Here is a 21,713-nt window from a genome sequence, read left to right on the forward strand (position 1 = left end):
ACGTGGCTGCAAGCAGCCGGGTGCTCCCACAGCGCTGCCCGCCAGTCCCCGCACGTGCGGCAGCGCGGGCAAACGGAGAGACACCGGGAATGGGTAACGGGAAACGGCGCTACCCTCACGCCGGGGGGTCAAGGGTGGGCGCCGCTAGGCCGCGGCCTGGGGCTCAGCCAGCAGCTCTGCGCAGGCGCGGCCGCTAGCGCCCTGCTTCGCGCGGGCGGGCCGCTGCGGGCAGTGACGCAACTGAGGCCACACCCCAAAAGGGGGCGGTAACTTCCGGCCCTCGAGCGCAGCAGCCGGTCAGGCGGCAGAGCCGTGGTCGCGCCCACGCAGCTGTGGGCGGGGCCTAGGGGCAGCTCAGGCCGTTACATAACGCGAGGGGCAGGCCTTGCGCTTGCGTCACGGCCGGCTCCCAGCAGCCCCCGCGGCTCCCCTATATAACCGGCATCCGGGCGGCCGCGCGCCCCACAGTCAGTGGCCCCCCATCATCCGCGCCGGAGCCTGCGCTACCTTTCGTTACTCCTCTTTAAGTGACCGGGACCGTCTCGCCCACCGCCACCATCGCTATGCCAGGGTATTCCAGCGACAGGGATAGAGGGTGAGTCCGGGGGCCCGGCTGGCGCTAGCGCCGCCAGCGTCCGGACTCTTCATACCGAGCGTGGGGTTGTGGTGGTTGTTTTTCAGCACCTAAAATGGCGGCGAGTCGCGGGGCTTGAGCCCTTCTCCTCAGCTCCTGCTATGTGGGGCTTGGTGAGGGGAAGCCGAGGGAGGGGAAATGGCTTCAGGAACTCTCAGCAGCGGTGAAGGCGGTCACCGCCCGTGCAGTGCGGGACGGGGCTGGATCCATCCGCCTCGGTGCAGCCCCCGCTTGCGTTTGACCGCCTAAAGATGGGCACGGATGGGGTTTTATTTCTTGGGAGAAAGGGACTCGTTCCCTAGCCCTCCGGGGACGTACCCCGAGGAGCGGATGGCTCCCGCAGAGCTTGATTCTCCCCTCTCCGTCTTCGGGGGTGGGCTGGGAGTGGCGGGCTGGTGGAGGTTTGTGGGTCAGTGGGTTGGCCGGGCGCTTCGTCGATGGCGGAGCGTTGGGGAGCTCTCGGTAGGGCGGTTCCCTCTTCGTCCCTTCCCCCTCACAAGGGACGGCGGCTCTAGCTGCTGCTGGTAGAAGCCGGCCGGCTCCCGCTTTGTGTTGTGTAAGCGGATGTTAATGGCCGGCCCCGCCATGCGGTGACTGAGGGGAAATCAAAATGCCGGCTGCTGCTGCTGCCTTTGTTCCTCCTCCTCCTCCCCCCGCCCAGCTCAAGCTCTAAAATGGCAGCGGCTGGAAAATGTGGCGTAGACAGAAATGAGAGACAAAGGAAACAGCGCTGGCAGGAAGCAGCGGCCACTCTGAGCGCGCTGTGTTGTGCGGGGAGGATCGCTCCCAGCGCCCGGCCAAAACTGGGAAGCAGTCGGCGGGGGAGGGAGCCCTGCGCTCAGATCCAGTTTAGCGGTCCTTGGAGCGAGGCTTGGCGGCGCTTCGAGCTGCGCCTCAGGGCGGCCTGTTGAAGGCTGTCGAGATAAGCCGTTTCTGAGCGGAGGGACTGAACCTAAAGCGCTCACGTAAAATGCGTGGCCTTATAAAACCTCCTTATTTAGAAAAACCTGTTTTATAGGATACAAAAAAACGGCTTATGGGAAAGTTACCCCAAGGTTTCATAACCTCTCCTGCTCACTTTCTGCAGGCGGATACAAAATGGGAGTGTCTCTTGGGTGGGAAACCATTTTAGTCATGGGGCAATACAAAGATGTTAATGCCTTACTTCGTTGTAATTTGCTAAGAGAAAATTCCAGCATTTCCAAAGGCATGTTACCTTAGCTTCTGCATGTTACATGTAGCTCCGTGGATTGTGGCATCTGCAACTTGAGTATGGTTTTTGAAGTTTCTGTATCCTGTAGGTGGGGTTTATACACTTGAATTGTAAAGTTACAGGGTGGATCCTCAAGTGTAATGATTCAGTTATGTAAGAGAAAGACCAGAATGTTTCTTTGGGATTCTATATTACCATTGTCTTCTCTAGGTTTGGAGCCCCGCGTTTTGGAGGAAGTAGAGGTGGACCTCTCTCTGGGAAGAAATTTGGAAACCCTGGGGAAAAACTCACAAAAAAGAAATGGAATTTAGATGAATTGCCCAAATTTGAGAAGAACTTTTATCAAGAACATCCTGATGTAGTTAGGCGTACTGTGGTATGTACCCTATTTAACTCCTGCAAAAGTAAATAGATAAGTGCAAACATGCTGAGGGTCATGGGGCCCAGCACACATGGATGGGGGTAACTTAAAGGGTGGCTTTGGTATCATGAGTTTATTTCTAATAATGGGGGGGGTTTGTGTCTTACAGCAAGAAGTTGAACAGTACAGAGCAAGCAAAGAAGTCACAGTCAGGGGCCATAACTGTCCAAAACCAATCATTAATTTCTATGAAGCTAACTTTCCTGGTAAGTGAAGACTTGGCACATTGGCTCTTCTCCCAGGCTTGAGTAAGACAAAGTCCAAGTTAATAAGTTTCAATTTTCTCTTCAAGCAAATGTTATGGAGGTAATTCAGAGGCAGAACTTCACTGAACCAACTGCCATTCAAGCACAAGGTTGGCCTGTTGCATTGAGTGGTTTGGATATGGTCGGAGTGGCACAGACTGGATCAGGGAAAACGCTGTCTGTAAGTTTTGATTGTAGCCTGGAATATGGCTACATTGCAGCAGTTGAAAGAACTGCCTGGCTTGATGCAGGCTGAGTGCTTCTAAGTAGAGGTTATAATGAGATTTTTCTTTCTTCCAAACAGTACTTACTGCCTGCCATTGTGCATATAAATCACCAGCCATTCCTGGAGCGAGGAGATGGACCTATTGTGAGTATTTCTTAAAGGAAAGGGGATCTTAATTTCTAAAGTGCTTTGCTTTACAGTCCAATTGTCCATGTTCCCAAGAGTGCATGGCTCTGCTGTATTTCTCTCTGAGTAAAGTGGTTCTATGTTTTGGTAGTGTTTGAAGAACATTCTGTAAGCTTTGATTGGATTGTACAGAGCTTATACATTTTGGATTATTGCTGTACCATGAAAGCAAGTAGCTTTTGGTTCTCTTACTGCACTGCATAGGCCTGTATTAGGTTTAATTTAGTTTGCTGGTTTGAGCTACTTAAAATCAATTTTAGTCATTCTGGCACTTAAAATCAGTGTCAGACTACAAGCTTCAAATAGGTATTGAAATAAAAGCTGGGCATTTTTATTTCTAGTGTCTTGTGCTGGCACCAACTCGTGAACTGGCTCAGCAAGTGCAGCAGGTAGCTGCAGAATACAGCAGAGCATGCCGCTTGAAGTCTACATGCATTTATGGAGGTGCTCCAAAGGGACCACAAATTCGTGACTTGGAAAGAGGTATGGATGAGCCTTGATGCATCTCTGCATCAAATGAAAACTACTTGAGCTGACTTGATTGCTTGGTTTTTAGGTGTGGAAATATGCATTGCAACACCTGGAAGACTTATAGACTTCTTAGAAGCTGGAAAGACCAATCTCAGGAGGTGTACTTACCTTGTCCTTGATGAAGCTGACAGGATGCTTGACATGGGATTTGAACCTCAGATCAGAAAAATTGTGGATCAGATAAGAGTGAGTATAAATGGTTCATTCATTTCTTACTGCTGCAGACGCAAATGTCACAGTGCTCATCAAAGCAAGGACTGTGCAGTTAATTTCTAGGCTTGCCTGGGTCAGGTTGGGCATTTTACTATCTATTAGTGTTGTACTGATGTAATCTCCTCCCGCAGCCTGACAGGCAGACTCTGATGTGGAGTGCCACATGGCCAAAGGAGGTACGGCAGCTGGCTGAAGACTTCTTGAAAGAATATGTACACATCAACATTGGTGCATTAGAGCTTAGTGCAAACCACAACATTCTTCAGATTGTGGATGTGTGTCACGATGTGGAGAAAGATGACAAGTAAGTCCCTGGAGGCAAAGCATTTGGTGGTGGTTTTACTGGGTTTAGTTTATGAATTATGAAATGAAATTGGATGGATTTTTGACAGCAGTCTGAGACCACTAAAAGTAGTGGAAAATGGGACTGCTAAAATGGTGTGCTACAAATCAATCCCACCTCTTACCAGCATCTCTTTACAACAGGCTTATTCGTTTGATGGAAGAAATAATGAGCGAGAAGGAAAACAAAACTATTGTCTTTGTGGAAACCAAAAGACGATGTGATGATCTTACCAGGAAAATGAGGAGAGATGGGTGAGTAACAGCTGGAACTCGAGGGCCACCCCAGGGTTTGCTCTTGATTCTTCATGGGCGACCACTTAACTGTGGTGTCAGAACTGTCAAATCAGTGACACCATGTAGCCCTGTCTTTTGCCTAATAAAACTACTAGAGGAATGGGGTTGTGTTAATAAAGTTCTTACTTGCAGGTGGCCAGCAATGGGTATTCATGGTGATAAAAGTCAGCAGGAGCGGGACTGGGTTCTAAATGGTGAGTTCTTCAGCAGTTTCTGGAAGGGTGAGTGGCCTGTGTTAGCTTGTGAAGAAACTGAGTGGCTCATGTTGCTTGTGTTACAGAATTCAAACACGGAAAGGCACCAATCCTGATTGCTACAGATGTTGCATCCAGAGGTCTAGGTTAGTACAACTCGTAATGCCAGTTGCCCAAAGCTATTTAAAGAAAGTCTATTGCTTTCTTTAACCTCTGCATTTTTCTAAGTTTTCTTCACATAAAGGTGCAGTCTTTGTGGCAAGGCCTAGGCATGACAATCGGAGGACTCGAGGGGGATGGAGGACTAGTGGAAGTGATCGGCTGGCTGCTTCCAGTCAAATAGAGAGGTGAAAGCTGAGAGCATTGTGTGCCAGTAATCTTCAAAAGGCAAAGACCATCCTTTAAAGTACTACCCCATAAACTGTTCTCTCATGAAATAAGCAGTTTCATTCACAGTTCACTTTGCCCTGGTATTTCTCTTCTCTCCATGCTTTGCATGATTTGCCATGGTGCAGTACTGTTAGTTTTGTGCATAGTGTCTGCTGTGATCTGTGGGTCTTTGAATTTCAGTGAGTTTGCTGAAATGTCGAAGAAAATAATTTCAAACTTCAATGAAAATTTTTTTTTCAACCATGAAATGGAGAGAGCAGCTTTAAAATGCACTAAAGCCTTGTACAAATTGGTGAGTACTGGCACATGAAATCTGAGAAAAAGCCCACCTCTCACTTTAGCAAGTGGGGCAGGAAAGCGAAGGCTTTTCAAATGCCTTCCAAAGTTGGAGTTCCTCCACCTATACATAGTCGTCATGTCGAGACCTGCCAGAGAGAGACACATTCTCAAGTGAACCCTGGCTTCTTGGCAGCGCTTGCCTAGACGAGACACAGTGCATAAAAACAACTTGGTGACTTTGGGGGGACAGGTATGTTTTTCTTGCAGCTGCGATTCAAAGGTCTTGGCAAGACGAGCAGTGTGGCCCCTTTTTTTTTGAGCTTCTAATGAGTGTGTATGTGAAGGACCTTGTATGTTTTTACTCTAAGGTCCTCAAATGAGCACATGAAGAGGCTGCTGTGAGCTTTAGTGGCCCTACTGCAAGAAGCATTCAGATGTCACTTGATGATTTGTAAAGGGGACTCTTGAGTTGGGAATGACAAGCAAATGCATACTCCTTATGGTAAGGTTTTGGATCACAGGGTGGGTGATAAGCCGGGAACAGACGGAGTGTGCATAACTTTCTCTTCCACAATACTCATGCAGAAATGGATGACTCTAACACTGTTCTTTGCAGCCATTATTTTCTTTAAAGTACAATTGTCTAATGTTTATCTTCGATTTGGCTGTTGTGGTGTGCAAAACCTCGTACCTTGCTTTTTGCCACACTGCAACACTTTACAGATGTGGAAGATGTGAAATTTGTCATCAATTATGACTACCCTAACTCCTCAGAGGACTATATCCACCGAATTGGACGAACTGCCCGCAGTACCAAAACAGGCACAGCATACACATTCTTTACTCCTAACAATATTAAGCAAGTAAATGACCTCATCTCTGTGCTTCGGGAGGCTAATCAAGCCATCAACCCCAAATTGCTTCAGCTCATTGAAGACAGAGGTTCAGGTAAGTACTGTTCTTGACCAAAGTGCATAGCTTTTTCTCTCAGAACAAAGTGGAAACTTAAATTTCACATCCAACCTCTCCAAAATGGATATGAAAGGTGGTTTAGCTACCAGTTATGGTGATCTGAAAAGGTATTAACACCAGTAACAAAACCCAACAGTCCCCTCAATGCTCCCCACATGTCCTGTGGCACACCTGTGGTTCATGCTGGCCAGTGATGCACTTCTTGCCTTGAAACAGAACACAAAATAGGGCTTGGTTTTGTTGCCTTCTCTTGACAGCTGGGGAAGGTGGATGTAAGTGTCCTCTTGGCAAGATGAAGGTGGCTTTTTGCCTTGATGCCACTTTGTTACAGAAGAGAGTAGATGACTCTCCTTGTAGATTAGATTTGAAAACACTCTTCATCTCACCAAGACTCCAGTTAGCAACAGGGAAGAATAAGTTTGCACTGCTGGGTCAGGGAAAGAATTTTTCTCTTGATTAGGTGAGCTCATATGGTGGTAAGTAAAATGCAGTCTTTATGATACATAACTATGTCTTGTCTCTTTCAATAGGTCGTTCCCGAGGTGATCGACGTGACAGATATTCTGCGGGCAAAAGGGGTGGATTTAGTAGTTTTAGAGAGAGGGAGAACTTTGAGAGAACCTATGGTGCTCTAGGCAAGAGAGACTTTGGAGCAAAAACCCAAAACGGGGCCTACAGCGCCCAGAGTTTCAGTAATGGAACTCCTTTTGGGAATGGCTTTGCAGCTGCAGGCATGCAAGCCAGCTTCAGGGCTGGGAACCCTGCAGGAGCTTACCAGAATGGCTATGAGCAGCAGTATGGGAGTAACATTGCAAATATGCACAATGGCATGAACCAGCAGCAGTACGCGTACCCCGCCACTGGTGCTGCTCCGATGATAGGTTACCCAATGCCCACAAGTTATTCTCAATAACTTAGTGTATTTAAATGTCTCAGATTTTTTTTTGTTTTTTTTTTTCATAATTGCTCTTTATATTGTGTGTTATCAGAACAGGATAGTTATTTAAGAAATGGGAAATGCAGAAATGACTGCAGTGCAGCAGTAATTATGGTGCACTTTTTCGCTATTTAAGTTGAATATTTCTCTACATTCCTGAAACAATTTTTAGTTTTTTGTACTAGAAAATGCAGACAGTGTTTTCCAAGTCAATGTACAGTGATTTGAAATACAGTACCAGGAGGCAGTGCATGGCCTTCCAATAAAGATATTTGAAGACCGAATTTTCTTTCAGATGGCAATTTTCTCAACATGTGCACAACTTTACATTAATGGAATGTCAAATGTTTTTATATGAAATTCTAGAAAGGTTTCTCAACTGTGTCTGATTAAAACATTTAAGCTTACACAAAAACCAGCCTTGCCTTGATTGGGCTAGATTGCTTAGCACGGCAGGCTCTGCTCCGATGAGGAAGACAACTAAAGCTGGCTTCTAAGTATCCCTTGGAAACAGCAGTGCTCTTCCTCATCTTGCTAGCGTAGGGCCAGTTTTTGGAGAAGATCCACTGGAGTAATGGTATAGCTAAAAGTCTTTGCTGTGGTGTTGCTGATGAGCTGCTACAAGCGTAGGAAGCTATTGCAGCACCGTAACTGTCGCCTTCACATAAGCATATGTGCAGACTAGGCTTGAGTGTGATGTATCTACAGCTGTCGGGCCTTGTGAGTTAGCATGCAGGCTTACTATGAGCTTCAGAGAAATGGGAAGATCTTAGTATTAAAATTTCAAATTATACTTAAACTGGTATTGAGCGGTGATTTCTTTATGGAAGGGAGGGGAGGGAAATGGGCTGTTGATCCATGGGCATCCTGCATGGAGTTATTCAAGACTTGGAGTACATGCAAATGGTTCTGTAACCTCGGAAGTGAAGCAAACATTTCCTTGACAGTTATAATTGGAACAGCACTTGATCCTGGGGTTAAAATACATGATCCTTCCAAGTATAGTGTATTAGAATTCCAGTTAATACTGACTCAGTTCCTTCCTCTCACTTGTTTATCAGTTTCAAGTTTAATAATGCCTAGTTAAGAGTTGACTGCAAGAATCACGGCTAGATTCTGTCTGGGTTATTTTGAACCCAAGTCAGATGATTTCCGTGCTTAGGTCTTTGGTGACTTGTTTTCCTTTGAGGCTCAGCTTGTGATGTTCTTAACCACAGTCTACTCTCAATTACGTATTTCTGCCTTCTGAGTTCCATCAGCTGACAGTACTTGTGTGAGCATTCACTGATGCTATGAGAACTGCATGTTGGAGGCCTGCAGTCCTGCAACTCTGGAGTCCAAAAGGTGCAGTTGGCCATGGGGAAGACATTTTTAATTGGCATTGCAGTATTCCCAGTGGAAAATGAGGAAGCAGATGGTAATTTACCTTCTAACTTTGGCATGTTAACTGCAGTGCTTCCAGGTGAATTACCTGAAACAAAAGGCATTGGAAAACAGTTCTAAAACCTTGAGTATAAAGGGGGTTGAGTATAAAAAGGGTGCATGTAGAAAACTTAAGTTTGTGAATTAAGACAGAGTGGAGGTCTTTAATAGTGAAGGAAAGGCGAATGGCCTTTCCCAATAGCCCCGTTCTGGGGAATGGCACCAACCAGGTTTGTTAAAGTGAAACCCAGACAGAAGCTTGTGAGTTAAAAGTGGTTGAAAATGCTTTGGAAGCTTAATCAGGAGATCAGGGGAGGTTTATCTTGTGACTCCTGAGGTTTCTCAGGGTGGTGGATTGTTGCACTTTAGTGTAATTATATGGCCAAATCTGTGCCTTTAAAATATGGAGTGAGTTTAAACTTGGGCTCCACAGTTGTTTCTAGGAACGGGATGCATGTGACGGGAGTGCTGTTGCTCAGGTCATTAACCAAGTAAGGCACAGACCTGAGCTTCCACCAGGCCAGTTTTGAGGGGTTTTTGCCCAGGGGTGTTTATCCGGCGCCTGAGGGAGGTGTTCCCTGAGGGAGAAGGGTCTTGTTCAGTGTAAGGCGCGTGCTCAACATCGCACTTAAAATGATGATAAAAGACAGCTTTGACAGGATTCTCTTGGCAGATCCGAGCTCATGGCGAATCTGCCTTAGCAGTGAACTCGTACCAAGGAGCAGCAGCTCCTCCAGCTGACCCAGCGCCCTACTAGGGCGTGGGTCTCAATTCTCGCAGGCCCCTGGGCTGAGGCTGGGGCCGGGGGTCGCGAAGCACTGAGCTCCCGCTGGGATCATCCCGGCTCGCAGGGGTTTGTCTCAGTTCTCTCTTGCAGGATGGTTCCTCTCCAGCTCCACCTCCCGGCACCGCCGCGGTGAAGCGCGCATGGAAATTTCCACTGCAGCTGTGGGCGGTATCGCGCTCACCCGAGCTCCTCTCGGAGACCCTTTACGGTGCTTCAGGCCCTCCAGACCACCACAGAGCCGTCCCCATGAGCTCTGCACGGACTTTGCCCCCAGCAGTGTCCCTGTGCCGCCGCCATGGGGGTCGGGTCTGCTCCAACACTGCACAACACAGCACAGAATGGTGCCGCCGAGCTCCGGGCTCCCGGGTCCGATAGGGCAGGGCCGGGCCAGGCGCTGCCCCCCGGAGCGGGGCCGCGGGCACACTGAGGGGGATGTTGCCTCCCCCCCTCCCGACGAGTGTCAGTGCGCATGCGCAGCCGCTGCGTCTCGCTCCGCTTCCTGCGCACGCGGGACGCTACGCATGCGTAGTGCTGGCGCCGCCATGAGGCAGGAGGCGGGAAGGGAAGATGGCGCTGAGGTGCCGCCGCGGCGGGCGGTTCTGCGGCCGCCCTCCCGTGGGCCGGACCGTGCTCAGGCGGCGGCCGCCCGCCGCGGGGGTCGTGGGGTGGGTGGAGGCCGCGTCCTCGGCGCGGCTCTACTCTGTGGTGGCGGGTAGCGGCGGCGGCCATGAGGTGAATGGGGAGGAGCTGCTGGAGGTGTGCTGGCGGCGGCACTTCCTGCGGGGCGGCGCGGAGTCGCGGCCGGCGCTGCCATGGCGCGATTACCTCAGCGGCTGTCACCGGGGCTTCGGGCCTTTGGGCGCTGCGCTGCGCGGAAACCTCGTGTCCCAGTGGTGGGAAGCGGCCCTGCCCTTCCGCGAGCAGATACTGGCGGTGGATGCCCCACTGCACGGCCCGCCCGCCGACGCTGCTCCGCAGGGCCTGCGGCTGCTGCGCTCTGAGGCGCTGCATGAAGCGCTCCAGGGCCCCTGTAGCCAGGAGCAGGGCGGCCTGTCGCTGGAAGAAGTGCTGCGGGCCGCAGGGATGCTCCGTGAGAGTCTGCTCCCCGGTAGGTGCTTTATCCGTCACCGCACGCGTGCGAGCGAAGCAGCTGTGTTTAAGGGGAGTTTGCAGTTGTGTCAGCGCGCTGGGCATGGTTCTTTCCAAGGATCTCAGCGGTGTGAATGGCGGGGTGCACATCGGGTGTTTTCCCTTTAATTAGGGAAAAAGGCACGTTAAGATCACAGTTGTGAAGCTACCCGGAGGAACTGGGCTGCAGACTGCTCAGATCACCTCAGCGAAACAGGACCTCTAGTGGGGCTTCACACATGAGCAGCGTGTGTTGTGTGCGCTACATTCACTCTTAGTTAAAAAATAAACGCTTTTCCTGCGGCTGCTGAACGTGGTGGTTTGTCCTTTGACAGGTGCCTTGGCACAATACGCTAGCTGCTTAGAGCTGGTGAACAGAAGACTGCCTTGTGGCCTTGCTCAAACTGGAGTGTGCTTTCACTCTGTTCCAGACAGCGAACAACACAACAAAAACCGTGTAAGGTAGAGTATGAAAGAGATTGATCCTTTTCCAGCCTTAAACCAACTATTTTGTACTTGTTTCACTCTTTAATTATTTTTGAATACTGTTTCTTGTTTCTTCCCTGTTATTTTTGAAGGAGTTAACTTGCTGACCTTACTATTGTTTAAAGAATAGGCGAAAGGACCACGTCTTTGCTTGCATGGTTTAGTTCTCCCAGAACTACAGGACAGTGGCTGGATTACTGGTTACGCCAGAGGCTTCAATGGTGGAGAAAGGTAACAGTAGCAGGGGGGAATCTTGGTTGGCTCCTCTGTATCTTAGGGAGAGATACATAAACACCCTGCTCAGCATTATATTGCTAGCCTGGTTTTGTGTCTGATGTACATGTATTTCTTGTGAGAAACTGCAAAACTGCTTAAGTTGACGACAAACCTGTGAAGTAGTTTATAACTTGACTTGCAGAAAGGCAAATGTTTTGTGTCTGTAAGTGATTTGAGATCAAGATGCTGTGAAATGGCAAAGCGATTTGGCAGTAATCCCCTCTTCTGTCTTCTCAGTTTGCTGTAGCCCCATCTAACTTCAGCAGCAGCGACTTTCAGGATGAAAAAGGAAGAAAAGGATTTAATTTGCATTACAGATTTCCTTGGGGGACAGAAACAATAGAAACATTGAAGAACCTTGGAGATACTGAACTGTTACAGATGTATCCAGGAGATAATTCAAAATTACTTGTAAGCTTTATTCTATTAAAAGTCATTTCTGATAAAGATGACTGTGTGAGAGAAATGGTTTCTTTGGTGGTCCAGTTGCTTAGCATGTACCAGCAGTGCAGCTGATACTCTGCCTGTCTCTCCTGGTTTTGTAGTCTGTTTCTATGCAGAAATGGTTACATAGGGATTTCTTAACGTGGGGACACACTCTTGTGGTCACTCAAGTAATCTACAAAGCTGCAAAAGAAAATGCAGTTTCAAGTGCATTTGCTGTAGATTTAAAATTACAGTCAGAGCAGCAGGACAAGGACGTAATCCCATCCTGCTCCATCCCCTTCTTCCCCTGGTGTTACAGTCTTACCTGGTTGCTGTTACACTTTTAAGATGGCTGGTAACTTTAAAACATGTCTGAGTGTATTTTACATGTAGCAAAGGTGCTCAAGCTCAGTGCCTCCTTAGACATTAAAGTAAGCAAAAGGCTTTTCTGGACAGTCTTTGAGGTATTGCTTTGTGGGTTTTTTCTCTTCAGGGTCGAGATGGAAGGAAGAATGTTATTCCCCATGTTCTGTCTGTGAGTGGAAACCTGGACCGAGGAGTGTTAGCATATCTGTTTGATTCCCTGCAGCTAGCTGAGAATCCTTTAACAAAAAAGAAAATTGCACAGAGAAAGGTAACTTTCTGTAGAAAGTGTAAGGGAAGGTTAAGTACAAACCCCACAGATGGTGTAGTAAATTCAAGGATGGGGGGATACTTCCGTTTTCCAAATCACATCCTCTGATCCCAAACAGCCACACTCAGAACACTCCTCACTGGTATAAGATGGCCCCATGGGACTGCCTCTGCCATCCTTCTCACCCACATAAGCAACTTCTCTCTCATTCTGAGGTCACCTTTCCTGTTTTACCTTCTTTTCCTCTTAAGAGTAGATAGGCCCTTGTCATGCAGGTGATGGTGATAAGAGTGGTTGGAATGACGCTGTTGTGGTTGGAGAGAGGAGTTTATCTCTTGCAGCAGCATTTGAAGGTTGCTGAGATGAGCAGAAAAGTGGGTGCCAAGTGGTAGTGGGGCATTCCCCTAAGGACCGTCACTTTTCCCACTTTTACTCTGGTTTTCTGGCTTTCACACAGCCAGAAATCAGTCTGATCTATTAGGTTGGATGATAACTGTCTGCTGGGCTTTCTGATCATTTCCTCCATTAAAGATGACTGAGCTCCGCTAAGAAAGCTTTATGTCTTTTCCATGGCTCAGAGAAAATGGAGTAGTTTCTGCCATGCTCACCTAGCTGCCCTGTGTGCTACTTTAGATGTAACATACAGCATGCTTCTAATCAGGATTTTGTGCTGTGACAAAATTCAGGCATGTTTAGAACCTTAATTTCAGTGAAAAAATAGTACAATTTCCTCGTTCTGTTTAGAATGTCACACTAAGCATATGTAGTAATCTGTTGCTTTTTGTAATATTATTAGGTACTTAAGCTTCATCCTTGTTTAGCACCTCTGAAAGTGGCCTTGGATGTAGGAAAAGGTCCAACAACAGAGCTGAGACAGGTATGTTGTAAGAAAGTATTTTAATTCTGAACACTGACTCCACATAACATTCTGTTACCATTCAGACACTGTTTACACTGGGGAAAATCATGCTGCTGCTTTGGATCATGGAGGTTTGTGGTCGTAGAGGTTTCACAGAGCAGGTTGTGAGTTGTAGCTGGAGGATACTGCAGATAATGAGTAGCAGATGCCTTCCTTACATTAACATGCTGCTTTTACTGTTGTTAGAGGGTTGATACTTATTCCATGCAAAATTAAGGAAAATAAATAACACAATCCCTCTCAAATTCCTGATCTTTCAGGGTTATCTTAACGTGTGGGTCACAGCTTCAGAAGGGTTTTTTAAAGGTCTTTATTTCAGTCAGTCATTAAGTTGGTCCCCACAGAAGGGAGGGACCTTGCACTGGCATGTTTTCAGATAGAAACAGAGATGTATTTACTGGGCTGCTTTCTGATTTGAGGTTATTTTAGCCAGAGAATTAACACCAGCTGGGAATGCTAATACCTCACATACTAGAGCTTTAATGGGTTTTTGTTCAGAGTTTCAAGCCCTCAAATCTGTCTTTTAATTCCTGTTTTTCAATAAACACAGGTTTGTCAAGGATTGTTCAATGAACTGTCAGAAAACAGAATTTCTGTATGGCCGGGCTACCTTGAAACTGTGCAGGTATCTCTGGAACAGCTTTATACAAAGTAAGGAGAAACAGTCTTTTATAAATTAAACTATGAAGGTGACAGATGACTTTCTGTGGACTAGAGAAAATAAGCCTGTTTTCAGTAAGTCATCGAGTGCAGTAACCAAGTGGCTGAAGGCATGCATCCAAACCATGAACCTGGCATCAATGAGTTTTATTACAGAAAGCAATGTCAGTTCATTTCTAAAATTAAGTATAAGCCTTCACATGGTGTTTTCGTTTCTCTGGAACTGTGAAATGCCCTTTAGAGACTCTCCAGTTGAAAATAAACTTCTTGAGATGAGTTACAAGCCCGAGAAGTGTTTCCTACCCTCAACCCCCACTTTTGCATCTGGGCTGGTTCTGCATTTCATTCTTAAGTACTATTTCAAATGGCACCGTGTGTCTAGTCTTTGAGCTTAAAAATTCTTCCAAGTCTGGAACCATTAGTGTATGTGATGGAATTATTTGTGGAGATAAATCTGCTATTCCATTTCAGGACATCATATGCGATTTGTTGATCAGGAGTGAACTTTGAGCATATTGGTGAATATTTTAGGCTGAGAGAAAATAAATACAACTCTTCGTTCATGTGCAGTAGTCTTCAAAGCAAGTCAGAAAGATATATTCTGCTTTTACAAAAATACTCTTGTAGTAGGTCACTAAATAACATTCTTTATGTACTAAAGTAAATAATTTAAAGAACCATAGTCAGGAAAGCAAGGAAGGGCAACAGGAGACTGGTGTCTTCATCCTGGACTTCGTGCAGTATTGCAGGAATAAATACTTACAGATGATGGTCATTTGTACATAATTTATCTGAATTTCTCATACACCAGAAGCAGTAACAGGAGTGCTCTTTTCTCTGCAGGTATGATGAGATGGGTGTTCTCTTCGTGATCTTGATAACTGATGCCACTCTAGAGAATGGAGTGATCCAGCTGAGAAGCAGAGATACAACCATGAAGGAAATGATGCATATTTCTAGGCTGACGGACTTTTTAACTAAGTATGTAACATCAGCCAAAAATGTGTGAATTTATATGTGTTGAATAAAAGGAATTTCTTAAACATCTGTGCCTGAACTGGCTTCTGCAGTGTCATGGACCTGTAAAACTTGGCAGTGCATCTCTTTTCTATCAACTCCAGACCATCTGGGTCTTCCAGCTTACCTTGAGAAGAGACAAACTTGTCCCTCATTAGCAGGGCTAACTGTATTCTTTGTCATGTCTCTAGTTATACTATCTTATTGAAAATACTCCATCTTAACCTAAAAATCTTTAATTCGTGTGTTGCCATCACACTTAAGGTCTCTGCTGGAAAATTGTGTTCTATAAAAAAGACCTCCAAATTCTGAATGTTCCAATAACATCAGTAAATGTCTTTGTAATGTCTGTTTGTAGGGGTGTATTTTAATCACATGGCATCAGTTCCTCAGCATTTAAGCTACTTCGTCTTCCCCTTAATAAACATCAAAATCAAAAATACATTATCAGGAGTAAGAGAGGAAATAGATTGTAAACAGTTTTTGACAAGCACTCTTTTTTGGACAAAAATGTATGTACCTAGAAAATGGTGGAAAAAGATTAATTAATCTGTGATAATATTTATCTATGCTGAAGTGTTGTAGTTAGATATGAGTGTTTGCATAGATATGAAATTATTCTGATCTTCAGTAATTTCCAATGTGTGTATAGCTTAAGTCACTTTAATAAAGTCCTTTAAGGTGTATGCAGCAACGCATGTGGCCCCCGGTGGTCATCAATGCCATGAAGCAAAATAACTTGCCTTAAACGTTTCTTCTATTGACATGGTGCTCATTTAACTATAAATGGGTTATTTGTAACTGCCAGATATAAAGCAAGATTAGCATCCTATGGATCTGTGCCTTACTGAACTCATGAAGTTCAATGTAAATGGCCATAGAACAACATGAAAACAACCCAGAAACATCTATGAAACAGCCTGTTGTGGGATGCAGAATTTGTTTTGGAATTAGCTGTCCCAAAAAGTTAATTTTAGCATCCTTTCCCTACTCTGAGAGCTGAAGTAACGTTGAACTGAGAAATTGCCACCCTTGCTGCTAGGTGACAGCAGGTAGAGGCCACATATGGATGGATGTTCTAGTATGTGCCTAAGAGAACAGCACACTTTGGATATATATATATATATATATGTTAAATACTTAACTAGAGCCTTTTGATTATCTTACATTTTTATACAGTCCAGTTTCTGCTGCAGGAGGGTTGTTAAATGTACAGAACTTGGGTCTGGGTGAACAGTTTATATCATTTATTCCTTTCTGGTTATTCAGCAGATGCATATAATGCCAGACTATATCTTGTGTCCAGCAGGATCTTACCTGACTGATTGCATTGAGTCGGTTTGGGTTTATGGTGCTATTTGGGCAATAAGCTACTGTTTGTCTAATGGGATTGTTATGTAGCTCTTTGTTAATTCCAATTTTTATCTGTTTGTTTTCTGCTTGTTCTTTAAGTTCAAGTCCTTAGAGGTGATGACTTTGGGGTGTTTGTAAAGAGCAAGCAATATTGTCTGTACCAAATCATTAGGCCAGGAAACTAGTATCTCAATACCATCTCTTTCTGTGTAGCCTTGGTGATACTTAACCACACCCAGGGACTGAAAGATTATTTCAAAATACACAATTAAGTTAATCACAAAAGAGATCTTACCTTATACTCAGTCTCTGCTCAACACACTTGAGTAGACGGTGGCACACACCCTCTTGTCTGCAAAAAGGCAGAATAACAGAATTCTTAGTGGCTTTTTCTGGGTACATATACACAGCAGAAGAATTAATATTCATGCCATCAGCAGTTTGGTCACTACTAACATCCCCTGCGTGGTTTCATAATGGGCTGGTGAGTTTTTACAATTAGGATGGTGATAAGCTTTCTATTTGGGGTTTGCTTTTTTAACCCCTTCAGAAGAATCTCAGTTACTTTTAATTTCTCCACAGAAAGTAAGCAATTCCAGTATTGTAACTGCTGCTGGGTAAACCCTGCCTTTCCCCCCCAGAAAACACCAGTATTATAGCTTGAGGTTTTCACCTTTTTCATCTTCTCTTCTTAAAACAGAAAAGTTGACGTATTCTTCTTCTGGTTTAACAGGCACTGGATTAGAGGATGAACAGCAGTTAACTTGAGACCGACCAGACTTTGTTTCTTTAAATAATCTTGAAATAAAGCAGTGAGATTCTGTATTGAGTGTAAATCTGCCATGATTTCTGCAGTGTTCATGGGCCTTAATAGAGCTCCTGTCACTGTCCTTGCAGGCTATGCTGATGGGTATCTTGCACTGCACTCAGCTAGCACAGCAGAGCAGCTGGAGTTCTACCTATCTACTCATGAGCAGGAAGGCAGATTTCTTTGGTGAGAATGATTCCTTTTGTGATACTTAGAAACAGGAAGCATGACACCTTTGCTGTTTGTTGGGGGGGGGTTCATTTTCCCTTGAAAATACTGACATTCACATAGAACTCAAATGTAGAAAACTGTAAGTTAATACCACTGTGGCTTTCATGTAATGTCTTCATTATTGTGTATTTTCTGCAACTGAAGTAGTACAATCTCTTAACATTGGTCAGTTGCTTTGTTATCTGGCATTACATCATTTCAGTTTGAACTAACTCTGACTCATGTCAAAGTTAGGAAACATGGAACGGGGAATTATTGTGCACTGAGCAATTTTGAACAGTATGCAGGAGACACATTGTTTTGCTATAACTTGCATCCAGGCCACTGTTGTCTCTTAGTAAATGGGCACTGCACCTCTGACCTACTTACTGTCTTTTAGTTTGCTTTTCCTCTGTAATGGCTATTTGAACCCTCACCATGAGTTGCCAAATGCAATTCTTCATTTTACTTCTGTTTACGGTAGATTTTTATATAAAACTTCAGTTTGTTTAAACAGTTGTGGTTTTGGCTGCGTGGCTGACACACAGGAAGTGCCAAATATGTATCGTATCCTGTGCGACTTCGAATTGTGCCTCTGGCAGGCAGAGTCAGCAGCAGAGTTATTTTACTCCCTGAGTAGTAGTAGGTGTCTCCTTCCACAGCTTTTGCAGTATCTGAAGAAATTTGCCCATACTAGCTACAAACAGCGTAACAGCATTCTTCTACCAAACTCCAACAATTAAGTTTCATGACCGCTTGGGGAGTGACATGAACTTACCAATTTCTGAGTATATGACCTCGTCTTCAGGCTCTTCTACATTTGGTGTTGAAGTAAAGCCAGTTGAGGGTCTAGTACACTTAAATTTTTCTGCAAATTGGAGAAGAAAACCAAACACATGCCTATATAAGTATATGAGAGTTTCTCAGAGGGAAATAAACAGCCTCATGATATTTTTTGGTTCCCGATAATGCTCTTTTCATGATAAAAATTACACCCTTAACCAAGGGCATTTTAATAGTATTTCCTTTCTTTACTAAGAACAATGAGGTCAATTCCTTCCAGTGAATTTATGAGTTTATGTGTATTAAATTAGATGTTGTTTTGCTTTTCCCATCCCAGACTTGCCATCTAGAACATAGCTCAGAGGTTTTGCCTTATCAGTGTCTTGTTACATTGCCTGTGCTGGTTAAGACCACATCTTAAAATACCAAGAGCTTAACTCCACTTGTAACATGATATTTACACACTAAAATGTATTGACAGCATAAACGAGCACCTCTGGAAAATGAAACAGACATTTAAATAACTCACTTGCTTTATATGAAGGAATTACGAAAAACGGAATTGCCAAAGCAAGTCCTATTGCGAATAGTAGCAGGATCAGCCCAAGAGAAATTATCAGGGGCTGAGAAAGTCTTCTCTCTTCTGCCAAAAAGAAAGAAATAAAAAGGTGTTTATGCTTTCATATTCTAAGTACCTTCTGTAAATTAAAATCAACACTTTGCATTTCTTTCAGCTTTTGGATTTAACTGTGGTTAATCGTCAGGAGAGTCCCAGGTGCACACTGCCACAGCAGAAGGAAAGGACCTTGCTGGTGCCAGTGGACTCTTTCATAAGACCAGAGAGAAAATGAAACTGGACTCTACACAGGGCAGGCCAGCGGTTTCTTGTAAAGGTGAATCTTTTACAGTCATCCGTAATGGTCACTTCAACTTCTGATGCTGTCTCAGCTGCATGGAATTCTGTCTTTTTGCATTCACTTTAAAAGCTTCTTTTTAAATGTAAAAAATTGTATTTTGAACATTAAATTGCAGGAACAAAATTTCTGGCTATAAACTTGCAGTGTTATAACATTGAGTTTTGCGTGGTCCCTGTTTACCGACAGTGGCAAATAGTTTCACACGGGCTTACCTGCTAACGTGAAGTTGAAAGCGTTGCTGTATTTTGCATTTCTGCGAAAACCATTTTCAGCTCTGCATTTATAGGTTCCAAAGTCACTAGAGGAATTGATGAATAGAACAATCTCAGCTGCTTCCTTCTGCATCATCACCTGGGAAGAGATGCTTTGTATTCCTTTGAAGAATATGTACGTGATAGGAAGAGAGCCATTCTCCGAGAGACAAGACAGGGTCACATTCTGGCCTTTCTTTGCTTGAGAGGTGGGTGAACTCAGCACTGGTTTGGAAATGGGCTCTGTAAAAAGAAAACTGAAAAGACTGCATCATTGAGTACAGGACAAGCTCCAAAGCAAGGCTTGGAGTTAAGCAGCAACATTGGCAAATGAGATGAGTTTGAAGGATGGGGGTCTTGGTGAGCCAGATGAGAATAGCACTGCCAACTCCTAAGACAGTAACAGCGATCTACAGTAGAGTTCAGCTCTACAGTCAAGGCAGGCACATGTTGCAGTCTAAAACAGTACCTGTTGCAAGCAAAATCCTGACTCCTGCTGCTGCAGATCCATGCCTCTGTGCCCCTAAAATGAAAGTGCTGAGAAGGAATACAGCAAGACATACCTAGAAGGGTGAAGCTGAGACTGTTGCTGTATTTTCCGCCACTGGTGTTGTTGTTCTCAGCTTTGCATTTGTATTCACCCAGATCACTGGCAGAGTTGATAGTCAAGTTAAACAAACTGGGGGTCAGGTCTGGCCTATTTAAGGTGGATACCTTCTGATTATGTTTAAACAATGTATATCTGACAGGTGGAGATCCAGAATCTGAGTTGCAGGAGAGGGTCACGTTCTGGTTCATCACTACATTCAAAGTCCCCTGAACAGGTTTGAGCCTGGGATTGGACAGCATCTCTGGAAAGAAGAAACTCCTGAGTGAGTTCACTGCACCATTCATCCAAGAAACCCAGATTTTTCCCAAAATATGCTGAAGACCACTCTATACTCATTTCTGTTGAAATAGGGGGTTATAGGGTCTTTCTCATCTTCTGGTCGCAGGCAACACAGCTTTGTGTGCTTCAAAATCAGTCTAGAGCTTCAAACACCTGATGACTCATAGAAATAATGACAAGTGCATGTCTTCATGCAAGAGAGCGCATATACATACAAAGCCAAGAGATGTATCCCGATGAAACAACAAAAATACTTTTGAACCACAGAAGGAATTCAAATAATACAAGTATAAAAGATAAATATAAATTTTATGGGATGTTAATTGTAGGAGAAGGTAACCCTATGGGATAGTTGAGAGGTAGCATGTGAACCCACAAGTAAAAGCAGTATTTTATATGTGGCTGTATCAGGCAGAAATTACGTTGTGTAAGTAGATTGAACTTTTGGATAGTAGCAGCAGGAGCCTTGACAGTCTGTCAAATTATTTTGCTTTTATGATATTATACAAGTAAATTTGAATGAAAACTTGTGTTTTCATTACAAAACAGTAATAAACTAGTCATGAATAAGATAAATTATGACATTTCTAGAGAGGAAAAATATGTTTTAATTTTATATGAAGGTTTTGGACATTTTAAAATCCCCTGCTCCCTGTATTTTTTAAGTTAATTTCAGCCCATATCCCAATCCCCCCCCAAAGAAAACCTACCTTTGCTGTTTACCATAGTTTTCTGAATCTGCTGAGACATTTGAACTAAGAGAAGGGAAAAAAGCTTTCAGTCAAGAAACACTTGTTCTTGTTCAGAAGGATTTGTAATATGTAAGAAGTATGTCCTTGGCTTACGGTAGGCAAACAGCAGAATCATGAGAAAAAGCATTTTCTTGATCCTGAGCAAGCTGGCTGGTGGAGTTACAGGAGTGAGGTCTTTGCCGAGTGACTCTAGGGGTTGAGGAAGTCCTCAATACGGAAATGGTCTGATTTGTGCTGATTGTGTAAACACTTGTCATATTCCACTTCCATTTATCTGATGGGAGACAGAGCAGCGGTAGAAGAAAAAGCTGTGGAGGGAGAAACAGCAGTTTAGGATAGAACTAAATGTTACATAGTGGTGGTGTAGCTGGCATAAGGAGCAGTTTTCCATAGGGAGAGATGTGTGACAGAACCATGCAGCTATGCACTATACAAAACTGTATCGTTTTTCTAGCGTTGTTCTATAAGGGAGTGAGATCACTGATTCCTATCAGCTAGCCAGGTTTGCTGGAGATAATACAAGTGATCATATGGCTGAGACCGAGGGGGTTTGGGGTACTGCGTTTATTTTAGCAGTAATATAATTAAGAAAAAATGTCCAAAAAGAGAGTATGAAATCTAGAGACTTTTTCAGACACTAATAACTATTTAGAGCTAGGCAGCTCATTAAGGACATTAAGGCCAAACTTCAAATACTGAAGCTGTGAGGAAGACCTTGTACTTGAAGGTACAAATTTCATCATGAACTTGAGTTCAGCACCCCTGCAGGAACACATTTGATGACTAAGTTGATGATCTAATCAGTAACACATAATGACAGCAAGTAGATGTTCTTTACTTGTCATCCTCTGGGCAAAGTAGATGTAATCTTTAGCTATACATGGACAGTGTCTTTTGAAGAACTCCAGGGCCTGC

At 44.5% G+C, this 21,713-nt stretch overlaps 3 protein-coding genes and 1 long non-coding RNA gene across 8 annotated transcripts; 3 read left to right on the forward strand and 1 right to left on the reverse strand.

Annotated features, from left to right (window-relative positions):
- The first annotated feature begins 436 nt into the window (after nucleotides 1-436).
- Nucleotides 437-7,879, forward strand: DDX5 (DEAD-box helicase 5). The gene is made up of 13 exons (XM_061377236.1): nucleotides 437-595; nucleotides 2,058-2,223; nucleotides 2,378-2,474; nucleotides 2,561-2,694; nucleotides 2,818-2,883; nucleotides 3,267-3,408; nucleotides 3,482-3,642; nucleotides 3,801-3,973; nucleotides 4,156-4,266; nucleotides 4,441-4,502; nucleotides 4,589-4,648; nucleotides 5,895-6,119; nucleotides 6,674-7,879. Exons 1-13 carry the CDS (start codon nucleotides 564-566, stop codon nucleotides 7,054-7,056), a joined length of 1,812 nt encoding a protein of 603 aa, XP_061233220.1. The 5' UTR covers nucleotides 437-563; the 3' UTR covers nucleotides 7,057-7,879.
- Nucleotides 7,880-9,823: 1,944 nt separating this feature from the next.
- Nucleotides 9,824-14,863, forward strand: POLG2 (DNA polymerase gamma 2, accessory subunit). 2 transcript variants are annotated; one of them, XM_061377089.1, is made up of 8 exons: nucleotides 9,825-10,397; nucleotides 10,753-10,879; nucleotides 11,029-11,134; nucleotides 11,417-11,590; nucleotides 12,099-12,239; nucleotides 13,036-13,116; nucleotides 13,709-13,809; nucleotides 14,662-14,863. In XM_061377089.1, the coding sequence occupies exons 1-8, from the start codon at nucleotides 9,857-9,859 to the stop codon at nucleotides 14,825-14,827; spliced, it is 1,437 nt and encodes a 478-aa protein (XP_061233073.1). In that variant the 5' UTR covers nucleotides 9,825-9,856; the 3' UTR covers nucleotides 14,828-14,863. The 2 variants fall into 2 exon arrangements, with proteins under 2 accessions (XP_061233074.1, XP_061233073.1); XM_061377090.1 differs by lacking the exon at nucleotides 13,709-13,809 and having other exon boundaries at nucleotides 9,824-10,397.
- A 1,589-nt stretch (nucleotides 14,864-16,452) lies between these two features.
- On the reverse strand, nucleotides 16,453-21,380 carry MILR1 (mast cell immunoglobulin like receptor 1). 4 transcript variants are annotated; one of them, XM_061377096.1, is made up of 8 exons: nucleotides 20,892-21,380; nucleotides 20,757-20,801; nucleotides 19,721-20,008; nucleotides 19,119-19,400; nucleotides 18,519-18,632; nucleotides 17,985-18,074; nucleotides 16,862-16,924; nucleotides 16,453-16,540 (listed from the first exon to the last, which is right to left on the reverse strand). In XM_061377096.1, exons 1-8 carry the CDS (start codon nucleotides 20,923-20,925, stop codon nucleotides 16,491-16,493), a joined length of 966 nt encoding a protein of 321 aa, XP_061233080.1. In that variant the 5' UTR covers nucleotides 20,926-21,380; the 3' UTR covers nucleotides 16,453-16,490. The 4 variants fall into 4 exon arrangements, with proteins under 4 accessions (XP_061233080.1, XP_061233083.1, XP_061233082.1 ...); XM_061377099.1 differs by lacking the exon at nucleotides 18,519-18,632; XM_061377097.1 differs by lacking the exon at nucleotides 16,453-16,540 and having other exon boundaries at nucleotides 16,826-16,924.
- On the forward strand, nucleotides 18,626-20,045 carry LOC133225069 (uncharacterized). Its single transcript, XR_009729014.1, has 3 exons — nucleotides 18,626-18,882; nucleotides 19,193-19,366; nucleotides 19,907-20,045. It is a non-coding gene; the product is annotated as an uncharacterized LOC133225069 (long non-coding RNA).
- Nucleotides 21,381-21,713: the final 333 nt, after the last annotated feature.

The sequence above is a fragment of the Neopsephotus bourkii genome, unplaced genomic scaffold (genome assembly GCF_033783945.1).
Source record: "Neopsephotus bourkii isolate Nb327-2 ecotype Australia unplaced genomic scaffold, CSIRO-AGI_Nbou_v1 NB_1749, whole genome shotgun sequence".
NCBI classification, from domain to species: domain Eukaryota; kingdom Metazoa; phylum Chordata; class Aves; order Psittaciformes; family Psittacidae; genus Neopsephotus; species Neopsephotus bourkii.

What these genes read in the sequence shown, in the direction of transcription:
- POLG2 (XM_061377089.1), top strand. Translation starts at nt 9,857, where the DNA reads ATGGCGCTGAGGTGCCGCCGCGGCGGGCGGTTCTGCGGCCGCCCTCCC. An exon ending in GGCTTCAATGGTGGAGAAAG is followed by an intron (nt 11,135 to 11,416) that starts GTAACAGTAGCA and finishes CTGTCTTCTCAG; the next exon opens with TTTGCTGTAGCCCCATCTAA. An exon ending in CTGGAACAGCTTTATACAAA is followed by an intron (nt 13,810 to 14,661) that starts GTAAGGAGAAAC and finishes TTTTCTCTGCAG; the next exon opens with GTATGATGAGATGGGTGTTC.
- DDX5 (XM_061377236.1), top strand. Translation starts at nt 564, where the DNA reads ATGCCAGGGTATTCCAGCGACAGGGATAGAGG. An exon ending in TCCAGCGACAGGGATAGAGG is followed by an intron (nt 596 to 2,057) that starts GTGAGTCCGGGG and finishes TGTCTTCTCTAG; the next exon opens with GTTTGGAGCCCCGCGTTTTG. An exon ending in GATGTGGAGAAAGATGACAA is followed by an intron (nt 3,974 to 4,155) that starts GTAAGTCCCTGG and finishes TCTTTACAACAG; the next exon opens with GCTTATTCGTTTGATGGAAG.
- MILR1 (XM_061377096.1), bottom strand. Translation starts at nt 20,925, where the DNA reads ATGCTTTTTCTCATGATTCTGCTGTTTGCCTACC. An exon ending in TCTCAGCTTCACCCTTCTAG is followed by an intron (nt 19,401 to 19,720) that starts GTATGTCTTGCT and finishes TTCTTTTTACAG; the next exon opens with AGCCCATTTCCAAACCAGTG. An exon ending in AATTCCTTCATATAAAGCAA is followed by an intron (nt 18,075 to 18,518) that starts GTGAGTTATTTA and finishes TCCAATTTGCAG; the next exon opens with AAAAATTTAAGTGTACTAGA.